General features: G+C 45.6%; 1 protein-coding gene across 1 annotated transcript in view; it reads right to left on the bottom strand.

Annotated features, from left to right (window-relative positions):
* Positions 1 to 1,005: 1,005 nt before the first annotated feature.
* The window catches only part of CABP7 (calcium binding protein 7), an 87,681-nt gene continuing 76,028 nt past the window's right edge, over positions 1,006 to 12,658 (bottom strand). The window contains exons 3-5 of the mRNA XM_015425340.1: positions 7,198 to 7,310; positions 3,466 to 3,619; positions 1,006 to 1,138 (exon numbers count right to left, since the gene is read on the bottom strand). Of these exons, the coding sequence (XP_015280826.1) occupies positions 1,011 to 1,138; positions 3,466 to 3,619; positions 7,198 to 7,310 (395 nt within the window). The 3' untranslated portion in view covers positions 1,006 to 1,010. The remainder of the gene's footprint in view (positions 1,139 to 3,465; positions 3,620 to 7,197; positions 7,311 to 12,658) is intronic.

Genomic DNA, 12,658 nt, shown 5'->3' on the forward strand with positions numbered 1-12,658 from the left:
ATTTTTAAAGATGGTGGACTCTATGATTTCAGTGGTGCCCTCTGACCTTTATATACAGTATGGTGACATTATGAGGACGATGGTACAGGGCACAAAGAAGATGGAGTTTCTTTTGTCTCCTGGAACATCATGGCCCAGCGTCCCCTTGAGGAGGAGAGGAATTTCTCTGCACCCACAGTGGCCTGCCTTGGAATATTCACATGCAAGGTTTCCAGTGGTGATGCGAACAGCCACTAAGAGCGCACATAAGGAGTGCCTTCTGCAGGCAATCCACCCTTTCCCGGTGCCTTCCGTCCGTACAACCCCACATCCACATAAAGCAGGCTCTAATAAGCCCGTCCCTTCTGGACGGGTGAGAAAAAGTGCATAGATGCCAGAGAGAGCCTGCAAAGAGGAGGTCGGATGACGATACAAACAGCGAGTGATTTGTGTCCAGCCCTTGTTGTGTTGATGTCCATGCAACGCCCGAATCTTGGATAGAAAATCCCGACGCGTGTGTATTGCTTAACTGATTATTCGGTTTATCATAAATATATATATATTATATATATATAATATATCTTTTATATATTTTGTAGGATTCTAATATCCGATTATAAAAGCACACAGTATTGCATCACTCAAATTGAGAGGTGGGGTGGGGCTGGGTGGGGACTTGGGGGGAGATCTCCATGCACTTTTACATGCTCGTAAAGTTTAGTTTTAAAATTCCACCATGCGAATCCCGTTGACTCCCCCAGCTGGGTTGAGTTGGACTCACCCTGGGGGAAACCATGCTATCTGCTGAGAAGACAGCTGTACCTCCCGGAAGGGGGAGGACCCCCTTGGAGACAGGAGGAAGGGAAAGTGAATTTATGGGCGTGTGCAGGAGTTTTGCCATGGAGGAATTACAATTTCCCCCTCCCCCACCCCTGACCCTCGTGGCTATAGGTATTTATAGATATTTATAGTTTGTTTTCTCTGTTTGTTCTTCAAGAAAGTCCATCTGTCCATCCATCCATCTGCCCAGGCTACTTCATCCCACTTCGCAGCACCTGGTTGGCGGCAATCAACATGACGCTGATGATGAAAGCGATGGCAAATGCACAAATGAGGCTTTTCCGGACACACGTCTGCCTGATCTGCTGGTTTGAGCAAGCTGAGGAGGGATGTAGAAAGGTAGATGCAGGTATGTGTGTTAGGAGGAGATTTGGGATTTGTGGGGTGAAATGAAGTGAAAAACAAAGAGAAAGAAGAAGTCAGTGATATAACTTTGGACTAAATGCCTGCAAAGAGATGATAGATCTATTTTCCAATCTGTAGAGTCAATAGTTGCAGAAGACCCATCCTGATGGCTGCACCTTCAGTTAGGAAGGCACTTCAGCACAGAACAGCCCCTTCCATATACAACGGAGATATCTGAACAATGCAATATGCAACCTATCAGAGACGGCTACTGTTTGGTAAACATGGAGGTTCCCCCCCTTAAACTGTCAAAGGTAGTCAATGACACTGTCTTCAAACGCTTTTTTTATGTTCCTACCCATGGTTTGAAAAACTTGAATAAGCCACACAAAGCTGTAGAAAATTGGATGGCTGAAGGCACTTATTGTTAATAAAGAAAGAAAATGCGCAACACATTATGCAAGATAAGATCAGACTAATTTCCCCAATAAATACTGTTTTGCAGAATGCAACACTTTTTGGTGTGAAATTCGGGTCACTTTTGCACAGCGTTTAGTTTTGGTGCACAGGGCTCATGCCACACGATTCCTACTTTGAAAGACACCATTTTAGCAAGAGAAGCCAACTGGGATGCCACGGAATGCTTGGGCAGACAAGCACCTATGCTATGCCTGATATGGTGGCTCACCCAGGGGTGGCTTCTGGCCTCTGTAAGACACTCAGGGTCCACTGCCTGTGAAAGATGCAAGACTGCCAGCCCCCCCCCCCCCCCCCCCGTTCAGTAGCATGGAATACCAAGCAAGCAGCACTTTCTCTGCCTGGCCCCATGCGGCCTCCTCTGACATTAACATTCAAAGTAAACCGCAGCCTAAATAGAACTGCCACTTTCATAATTAAGCAGTAAAAGAGAGAGAGAGAGTGAGTGAGAGAGAGAGAACAAGGATGTAGGAACAAATAAGCTCTTGTTGCCATTGTGGCCGTGCTAGGGCCAGGGTCATTTTTGCAAGGAAGAAACACAACATTTGTCCCCACTGTCACTTCTTCAGGTGACAGGCCACAACTAAATACTTTTTCTGCTTCTGTTCCTGTCTCAGCACCGAACTGGGTCTGTTGCAAGTTCACAGGCAGTCAGTTCCTTCGAAGCAGACATACCTTCCTTCCCCCTTCACATGGCCCTTAGAAGCGGCCACAATGGATCAGCTAGTGGATGGTGGTGGTTTTCTGTCTATGGAACTTTCTTCCCTTATCAGTCCATCTGCACTCATGTTAACAGCTTTCAGGCACCAGGGAATTTTATTTTTTTTAATCTGCCTAGGCTTTTAGGGGTATTTGATAGAGACTGGTAAACCAGACATGTTACTTCTGTTATTTGTTTTTATCAATATATTTTAGAGTTTGTATGTAATTTCATAGCTGATATAGTTAGATTTTGATGGTATATTATTGCAAGCCATTTCAAGGACTTAGGTCAAAAGGCAGGGTACAAATGTTTTACACAGATAAGGAGAAGAGAAGGAGAAGGCAAGAAGAGATTGTACGCCATTTATTATTTGTATATCTATTTATTATGTATTTTATTCTATTTTATGGTACTTATTGTGATTATGTACTGAACATTTGAATTGAATGTTTTTAACAAATGAGGTTAACCCGCTCTGAGCCTGGTCTCCGAGGATGTAAATGTAACTTCTGCTAGATCATGCCCCTGGTCCTTACCCAACAATGATGCACTGAAGAGACTCATTGGATCAGGACCAATCCAAGATATTTAAACTTCCTAGGCAGAGGCCTAACTTGGTGTTTTGCCTCATGGTGTAGCATTTCCCACCAGTTTCTACTGTCTCTGAATGCTTCCTTCCATGACTGTAGGCGCCCATCTCTCCATGGATTTGTTTTGGTGCCGTCAAGCCTTAAACCCAACCATTCTGCATGTTTCTTTGTTTGTTTTGTTTGTTAATTGGGTAAACGATTTATCTTTCTTTTGTGACCCACCTTGGGCAGGTTTCCTGAAGATGTGGCATAAAACAATTCTGAACAAATAAATAACCACTGTGTGCCTGCTGGGAGGTCCCTGTTTGGCATGAGTATATAATTTGCCCTTTTGGGGGTCTGGCTTTACCAAGAGCATACCATCTCCACATCTTAGTGGTTGTTTTGTAAATATAGGGATGGATCCTGCCTAAAATTTCCTTAGGCCATATTAACTTTTTCTGGGCAGCTGTCAAGGGGCCAGTGAGAATACACCCAACATTCCGGTCTCACTCTTTTGAATCCAGTGAGATTGAACAAAGGCTCACTTACTTTCCACATCCACCGGACATTCCTCTGTGGTCCCCAGGTGGCTCTCCTCCTCAGTCATAATGATGTTCTCGATGTCTTTCATGGAGAGGTGTTCACAGAAGGTGTCGTAAAGCAGTCGCTTCAACTCATCCACCGTCAGCTTTTGCATGTCACACTACACAGGAGGAAGAGCCCATGCAGGGTGGGTTAGGTGGTTTGATGCCATTATACAGGGATCCAACTAAGCCAGGGCACACATGCTCATAGTCACTTAGCTCTGTACATAATTGGCAGCTCAGCACTTGGATCAATGTCCAGAAGTCACAACTGGGGACACAAAGTGCAGCACTGTGGCTGCTGCTTACAATTTCCCTTTTATCTCTCTGTCAGAAGAAAAAGAAAAACAGACACAGGTGGAATGTGGGGGAAAGTAGTGTGGAATACTCATGGCTTTCTCCCAGAGGATAGAAACAGAGGACATGTTTCCCCCCCCCCTCCAAAAGTTAAACTGATATGTTTGTGGTGCTTCTTATTCCCCCCCCCCAGTCCCACTCTTAAAACTCTGCAAGCCTGTGTGACCAAAAGTGATAGCAGAACAAAAGTTGTGCATGAGCACTAAGGCATTGATGGGTGCATAGCCTGACATTTCCCATGCTACAGTTGCCGAGGTTCACTTTAATCATAACAATTATGTTTTTACAATACACCTTTAACATGAAGAACAAACCAATTTTGGCTTTTCAATCGGTAAATAAATCCAGCTGATGGAGGCCTTCAGTGAAGCATAATTGGAGGAAGGAGAGTTTGGGCAATAATTCTCAGCATGAGAATAGGAATGTTTTAACAAGCATGTCCCCGTTTTCATTTGTGAAATGTCATAGGCTATATCATTATTGCAGTGTTTTCACCACGTTGAACAGTCACCCTCTTTTTGAAAGTGATGGGATTTAAGAACGCGAGAAGAGCCTCGCTGGATCAGACCACTGGTCCACCTAGTCCAACATCCTGACTCACACAGTGGCCAACCTGTTATTCTTTTATTGCTTCAGCCACCTCCCTTAGTTCCTTTACCTCCATTTGTACCTCCAGCAACCATATCTCTTTTATTTTACTGTACACCATTTCTAGACCAAGGTGGTTCACAACATAGGTAGAAAACAGCAACAACAATAAAAACATAACTGAAGCACAGTGAACTCCAAGAAACAGAAAGCAGAAAAATTCCAGCCCTTAACATGTTTTAGATTTATATGTGGATTTCTGGACATAAGGCCCTCAAAAAACCATTTGGCATTTCTAAAATGCAATATTAAATACTACACTCTTCCACATCTGCCCATTCCCGAGATACCATCCCCTGCTGGTGGGTGCTGAATGACAGCTCCTAGTTGGTGTTCTCTTTGGCTCTTCCTCCCAAGACTGGAGAGCTTGAATGTTTTGAGAGCCAGGCAGGAAGGAGCCAGATGCTGCTCTGAGTCAGATGCTAATTGGAGCCTCTAGATGTGCTTTTAATTTAAAATTGAATTAATTTAACCATTTTACCTTGAAAAAATTTAGATATTATCAAACGTTTAAGGCCCAGCACAACAGTATAGTCTTTATCTGCCCATAGAAAGAAGGAAAGGCAGAGGGCAACTGAACATCCTGCGGAGTGACTGCCATAATCTTAGAGCAGCCACTAAAACGGCCCCATTTTTGATGGATACCAATCTTGCAGGCCTCCAAGATGGACTCTTAAGTAGTAGAAAGATTTCTTTCAGAAAATTCATTATGGACCATATTTATTCTAACATACTGTTCAGGGCAAAGGTCAGCAACATTTCTTAATTATCAGAGCCAAGCAACGTCAAGATTCAGATCAACAGATTAACAAAGAGTCCATTTGCATTACTGAAACTATGTAGCTTAATATTACTGATAATTGACATGTACATTAGCATACCATAAAATATCTGCAGCTCAAGTGCTGGTTGTTGTGTATCTTTTATTAGGAAAGTCGTATCCACAAGGTCTCACAATAACTAACAAATATAACACCAGAGCTCCTGCATGATTATTTTAGTGCACTGGCATAAATCTGTGCATGGTTTGCACTTGGGTTACTGGCAACTGTTCATCTCTACCATTTGCTTTTCAGGAGAACCTTTAGTCCCATTAAAATCCTTGCCTGCCATAACCAATTCCATTCACATACTGGCTACTTTAGCAACCCAGCTACCTCTCCAGTATAACTTAACTTAAAGATTTGATTTTCCTTTTTTAAGACCCATATTTAGTTCTGTACTGAGCTACATTTGGTTTTAGATCCATAAGTTGCAGACCCCTGATTTAGAGCTTTAAAGGTGAAAAACCATACCTTACATTGTGCCTAGAAACATAAATCTATATATCTAATAGCCAAGGTGCTCCCTGCGTGCGGATATCTAAATCCGCACATCGGGGGCACCTAGGGGGCAAAGAGATTTCCCTGCACATTTGGGGCAATCCCCAGAAGTGCAGAAAAATCTAAAAAGTTGAAAAAAGGATACGGGGATATTTAAATCTCCCCAAAAGTACAAAAGCATTCCCTGCGCATGCGCAGAGAATGCCTTGGCAACTGTCCCACTGCCGCTGGGGCAGGAGGGGGCGAGATAAGGCTTGGCAGGCTGGCGGCTGTGAGCCACTCAGGCCTTGCCGCCGGGGGGGGGAGAGGGGAAGGAGAAGGCTTGGTAGGCCAAGCTCAGGCCTCACTGCTAGTGCTGGAGAGGAGGAGGAGGGAGAAGGCTTGGTGGGCGGGGCGGCTGAGAGGCACTCAGGCCTTGCCGCCGCCACTGCCACTGGGGGGGGAGGGGGAAAGAGAAGACTTGGCGGACTGAGCTCAGGCCTCGCTGTTGGTGCCAGGGGGGAGGAGGAGGGAGAAGGCTTGGTGGGCGGGGCGGCTGAGAGGCACTCAGGCCTTGCCGCCGCCACTGCCACTGGGGGGGGGGGGGGCGGGGGAGAAGGCTCTCCTGCGGCTGCTTCCTTCTCCTCCACGTGGAGCTCCCCCCGGCGAGTATCGCGGGTTCACCTTCTTGTAGATAGTATAATTCTCAGAGGGCAAAGTGAAATTATTCCTCCTTATTCTCAGAATACCATTTTGATCCACCAAGGTTTTGGAAGAATCTTCAAGAGTAGTCTCATGTGACCACATTGCAGCCGTCCAATCTAGAAGTTACTAAGACCAGAAGGATGACAGCAGTATCCTTTTGTTGTGTACCATGTGCCTAAGTCCATTTAATTGTTTGCAACAATAGTCACAGACTAGAACCAGTAAGCTTGTGGACAGAAATATAGACACGTTTGAGGAATGATCATACCTAGTGGAAAACGTAGGGTGGAGGAACAATTGCTCCCCCCTTCCCAAACAGTGCCCGTACAAACCCACTGAGAAGAGGAGTAGAGGAGATTGGATTTATACCCCGCCCTTCACTACCCAAAGGAGTCTCAGAGCGGCTTAATCCCTTTCCCTTCCCCTCCCCACAACAGACACCCTGTGAGGTAGGTGGGGCTGAGAGAGCTCTTTCGAGAACTACCCTTGAGAGAACAGCTCTGAGAAAACTTAAGACTGACCCAAGGTCACACCAGCAGCTGCATGTGGAGGAGTGGGGAATCACACCCAGTTCTCCCAGATTAGAGTCCGTGCTCTTAACCACTACACCAATCTGGCTCTCGCTGCAAAACCTAGAGGACAGCAAGACCTTTAGATTGCTGGAGAAGGGACTGGTGCCTCCTTACCTTCCAGAACACAGTGTCAAAGTCAGTGCCATGGAACTTCTCAGGGATGCCGGAAGCGGAAAGCTTGGGGCCAAGTAACGTCACAAACTCCTCAAAGTCCACCTGTCCATCCCCTGGAAATAATGGACACCACCAACAGTGAAAGGGAGTCAGGGATGCAATACAGATAAACACATTGCAAGCCATTTGCAGTGTCGTTTTAAGCATTTTATAACTTTCTAAGCCCATTCACTGCAGCAGGCGTAGAAGCGAACAGCTCTGCTTAGGCTAGCACTGTTAGTTATGGCAGGCAATAAAGGTTTATTTAGTGAAGTGTTGCATGGAAGCAGTGTGACTGACTTGTTAATTAGTAAAAGACTATTAATTATAGCCACTTTTTAAATAAACCCGTGTTTACACCAATAGTTTTAAAAGTTGTATCTTCGTTTTTTTAAAATTTAAAAATATTCATATCCTACCTTTTCTGTTTAGCCCAAGGTGGCTTACCCAATGGAACCATGGGCCTTATTTATTTATTTATTTGACTTACATCCCGCCCTCCCCACAATGTAGGCTCAGGGCAGGTACCAACATATATGCCAACAATAATACAGATTTGCAGTTAAAACAGTTCAAATACAGTAAGGTAAAGGCAAAGGTTTCCCTTGCTCGAAAGCCAGTCGAATCTGACTCTAGGGATGCGGTGCTCATCTCCGTTTCCAAGGCCAAAGAGCCAGCGCTGTCCGAAGACGTTTCCATGGTCATGTGGCTGGCATGACTAGACGCCAAGGTGCACGGAACGCTGTTACCTGCCCACCAAAGTGTTACCTATTTAACTACCTGCAATATCTTGCTTTCAAACTGCTAGGTTGGCAGGAGCTGGGGCTAGAGACGGGAGCTCACTCCGTCCTGCGGCACTCGGGTCTCAAACTGCTGAAGGATCGACCTTCCAGTCTGCAGTTCAGCGTCTTAACCACTTGAGCCACCACAGCCCCAGTTAATTGGGGACAATAAAAAATGTTAACAAATTCTGAAAAAAACGAACCCACAGACTTATGAAAGTCACGCAGGGCAAGAAGAGCCGTCCCTCCTCCTCTCTAACACAGAGAAAGGAATACCTCTCCTGAAATGATGCCTGCTGTGACATACATTTGCATCAAATACAGTACTGATCCACAAGCCCCCACAAAGCTTGCAAAGAAAGCAACCTCCAACTGATCGCCTGTCAACAGAAGGCAATAAACTTGGCAGCTTAAAATCTGCCCTGTATGAGAAAGCCTGCTGGAAAGTAGGCCGTAAAAAACAACCACCAATCAGTGATGGTGCTTTCTGAACTGCCTCAGGTAATCCATTTCATACTATATGGACAGTGAGTGAAAAGGCTCACGCGTGGACACGGGCAGAATGCAATCTGAGCGATTCATCTGCCGGATAGACTTCATTTTTTTGGAGCATTGTTCTATGGCAACACACGTGGGTATTTCATATGAACTGGGGCTACTAATCCTTGTTTGAATGACTGGTTAGAGTACCGATGAAATCTTTTTAATTGATTGAAAAGGGAACCCTCAGTTAATTGGGGACGATAACAAATGTTAACAGATTCTGGAAAAAAATGAACCCACCACAGACATATGAAAGTCACGCAGGGCAAGCATCATCTCGGAAGAGCCCTCCTCCTCTCTAACACAGAGAAAAGAATGCCTCTCCTGAAATGATGCCTGCTGTGACATACATTTCCAACAAAAAGGACGTTTCCCCCTTCAATAATAATAATAACAATAATAATAATTACTACTACCACTACCACTACTACTACCACTACTTATTCAATTGATGTATTGCCCAACCACGAAAGTGGGCTCTGGGTGATTTACAGCCTTAAAAACAGATAAAATACAACCAACATAATAAAATTATCACCATACACTAATAAAACGACCAGTTCAGATGGCGATCAGTTTCTTTTTTTTGCCAGCTGCAGTGCTCTCCAGTCAGCGGGGCAGGGAGGGGGACACGGGAGCCATAGGGAGAAAAAGGACGGTGCCAGTCTTAACTATTGCTGCCCTCAGCTAAAAGCCTGGCAGAACATCTCTGCCTTACAGGCCCTGCAGAATTGTATAAGATCCCGCAGGGCCCTGATGTTGTCTGGCAGAGAGTTCCACCAGGTCGGGGCCAGGACTGAAAAGGTCCTGGCCTTAGTTGATGACAGCCGGACTTCCCTAGGGCCGGGGATCACCAGTAAGTTGTTATCAGCTGATCTCAGCACTCTCCTGGGGAGATATTGTTCATATGCAAATACATGTAGACAGGGCTTTTTTTGTGGAAAAAGCCCAGCAGGAACTCATTAGCATAATAGGCGACACCCAGCAGCAGAAACTTATTAGCATATTAGGCCACACCCCTGACAGCACAGCTTATGGCCATTATAGGTCACACCCCAATGTTACCAGAAGTGTGCTCATCCAGCCACACCCACCTTTTTCTTCTTATTCTGTTTACTTTGTTTGTTATCAAAACCCAGGGCCTTTTTTGTAGCAGGAACTCCTTTGCATGTTAGGCCACACACCCCTAATGTAGCCAATCCTAATTAGTTTCTGCTGTTGGGTGTGGCCTATTATGCTAATGAGTTCCTGCTGGGCGTGGCCAACGTGGAAGCCGGCCGGAACTCCGTTCTTGTGCGTTCCTGCCCAAAAATAGCCCTGCATGTAGATTTAATAGATGGTCATAAGATTTTGTAACAGGGTAACAGCCTTGTGTGTGTATAAAGTGCCCTCAAGTCACAGCTGACTTATGGCAACCCCTCATGGGGTTTTCAAGGCAGGAGACCAACAGAGGTGGTTTGCCATAGCCTGCCTCTTCATAGCACCTGTGGCATTCCTTGTAGGTCTCCCATCCAAATACTAACCAAGGCTGACTCTGCTTAGCGTCCAAGATCTGACCCAGACTGAGCTAGCCTGGACCATCCAGGTCAGGGCAAAAACAATCTTAGCAAAAACATAATGACTAATGGTAGATTTGAATCCCACCCTTCTTTCTGCATGGAAATCAAGGTGGTGCACACAGGTGCCTCATGAGTTCTCCCATTCAGGTGTGACCACTCCCTAGACCTGCTCCACTTCAGCAAAGGCGCTGTGACAGACTCTGGGGTCTCAACTTGTCTGTCCCACAAACTCAGACAAGCCGAGGATCTCCTACCGTAGCTGCTCTAGCCTAAGAACAGGCCTCAAGATGGAAACAGAGTCAATGCATAATTTGAAAGAAATAAACATGTATTAGGACACGCAGACAGCCAGAGATGCTTACAAGTGGCGTTTGAGAAAATGCCTCCCCCATCACTCCTCGAAGGAATAGTTTTCAGAGGTTATAAGGAGCCCATTAGGGGAACCAGCTCACAGATTTCCACTTGGGAAGGAAGTCAATAACCTGGGGAATGATATGGGGCCACCGCCTCCCTCTGGGAATCTTATATCTACTCTGGTGATCCAGCGAGCATATCAGATGAGCCAGCATGGCCTCCAGATAATTATTAGGGGATGCCGGAGTTAATTATCTCTGTTACATGGATCGCTTTGTTCATCCGTCACTGAGAGCAAGGCGGCAGCAACTGAATATGCAACCTGCTGTCCCCATCCTGGTTCAGGACGGAGTTCGGTGGGGCTCAGCCAGCGCTTGTAGAGCTATTCACTCTCTCAGTTTGAGTGGGAGACATACGGTTGCAAAGCGGATGGCCTCCTCTGAAATCGAATTGATTTTAGTGCTGCTCACATCAGTTTCACCTTTGTTCAGGTTTCTTGGTCTTAAGGAGACAAGGAATTATTATAATTATTGTTATTTCGCTGTGACGTTGCAGCTGAACTATGGCAACCCCGTAGGGTTTCCAAAGCCAGAAGTGATCTGCCATTGCCTGCCTCTGCACGGCGACCCCAGTATTCCTTGGTGGAATCCCATCCAAATACTGACCAGGACCAACCCTGCTTCGCTTCTGAGACTGGGCTAGCGTGAGCCACCCAGGTCACATCAGTTTCACCTTTGTTCAGGTTTCTTTGGTCTTAAGGAGACAACGGAATTATTATAATTATTGTTATTCTGCTGTGAAGTTGCAGCTGAACTATGGCAACCCCAAATACTGACCAGGACCAACCCTGCTTCGCTTCTGAGACTGGGCTAGCTTGAGCCACCCAGGTCCAGGCAAGTCAAAGAATAGGTTTCCATAGAGTACTAGATGTCATGTTCTCATTTCCCAAATGCTTGGGAGGATGAGCCTGAGGCTGCACAGGACTGATTTGGGAAGGACCGTGGCTCAGTGGTAGAGCATCTGCTTTACATTCATAAGGTTCCCAAGCATCTCCAATTAAAACGATCAGGTGGTAGGTGGTATGAAAGATATCTTCCAGAGACTCTGGAGGGCTGCTGCCAGTCAGAGTAGACAGTACTGACCTTGAAAGGCCAATGGGTGGACTCAGTATAATGCAGCTTCATGGGTTCTTTACGAATAAATCACTAAAAGTTTCAGGGACTTTGAACTGGCTCGATGCCCGGGTAAAGCTGTCATTTGAGCCATTTGCAGGAAGATCTGATGCTTCACTCCTTCCCGGGAGGCCACAGGTTCAGATTCCACAACAGAGGAACCATCACCAAAGGCACGCCACTACAGGCTCCTCACATAGACTCCCAACAGAGAGCTGGAGGCCATCTGACAACAGTTTGCTGCTCCAAGCTAGGGCTCTGCCCCTTTAAATTCCAGATAGCTTTGACTTGTGGTAGGACTTGGGGACTCAACAGACGTGCATTGGGTAGGGTCTTTTGTCAGGAACTATCCCAGCCCTTGCACTGCTGGCTCCTGTTCATAACAGCTACAATTTGCTATCAGCTTCTCTCATAGGATCACAACTTGACAAGAACTGGACACTTTGCTTGTTGTATCAAAGCACAACAATGTTGCAAAGCAATTCTAGCTCATCTATGAACTTTGCAAGGCATTTAGTTTGCTAAGTATATTTGCTAGACCTGAAACAACCCATATCTCAGATCTTTTGAGCTGATCTTAATATAATTGCATTGACTAAAGCATGACAAGTTAAATCATTTAAATAAGTTGGGGCTTAGGGGGGCATAGGTTTTTTGAAGAGCTAGGTTTGGGCTTCTCTGGACCCAGCTCTGGTATCCCCACAGCTGCTGTGTGGCTTCTTAAAACAAACAAACTAGCAAGCAAGCAGACAAACAACAACAACAAAATGGAAAGGCCAAACAGGCTTGTAGTGGGGAAGGAAGGGTTCCTGCCTTCCCTCCCAAACCATTTTCCTGAGTGGAAACAGCCCTGAGGGGATGAGTTATTTCCCATTTTTTTCTGCTCCATATGGAGTATTCTGTGCATGTGGAGCAAGAAAAATGCGGAAATATCAACCCCCTTTAAAAAAACACAAACATGGAGGTTGGCCCTTGGTACATGCTTGGTGTGTCCTCAATGAATGCAAATATC

Source organism: Gekko japonicus, unplaced genomic scaffold (assembly GCF_001447785.1).
Source record: "Gekko japonicus isolate JY-2015 unplaced genomic scaffold, Gekko_japonicus_V1.1 scaffold135, whole genome shotgun sequence".
NCBI classification, from domain to species: domain Eukaryota; kingdom Metazoa; phylum Chordata; class Lepidosauria; order Squamata; family Gekkonidae; genus Gekko; species Gekko japonicus.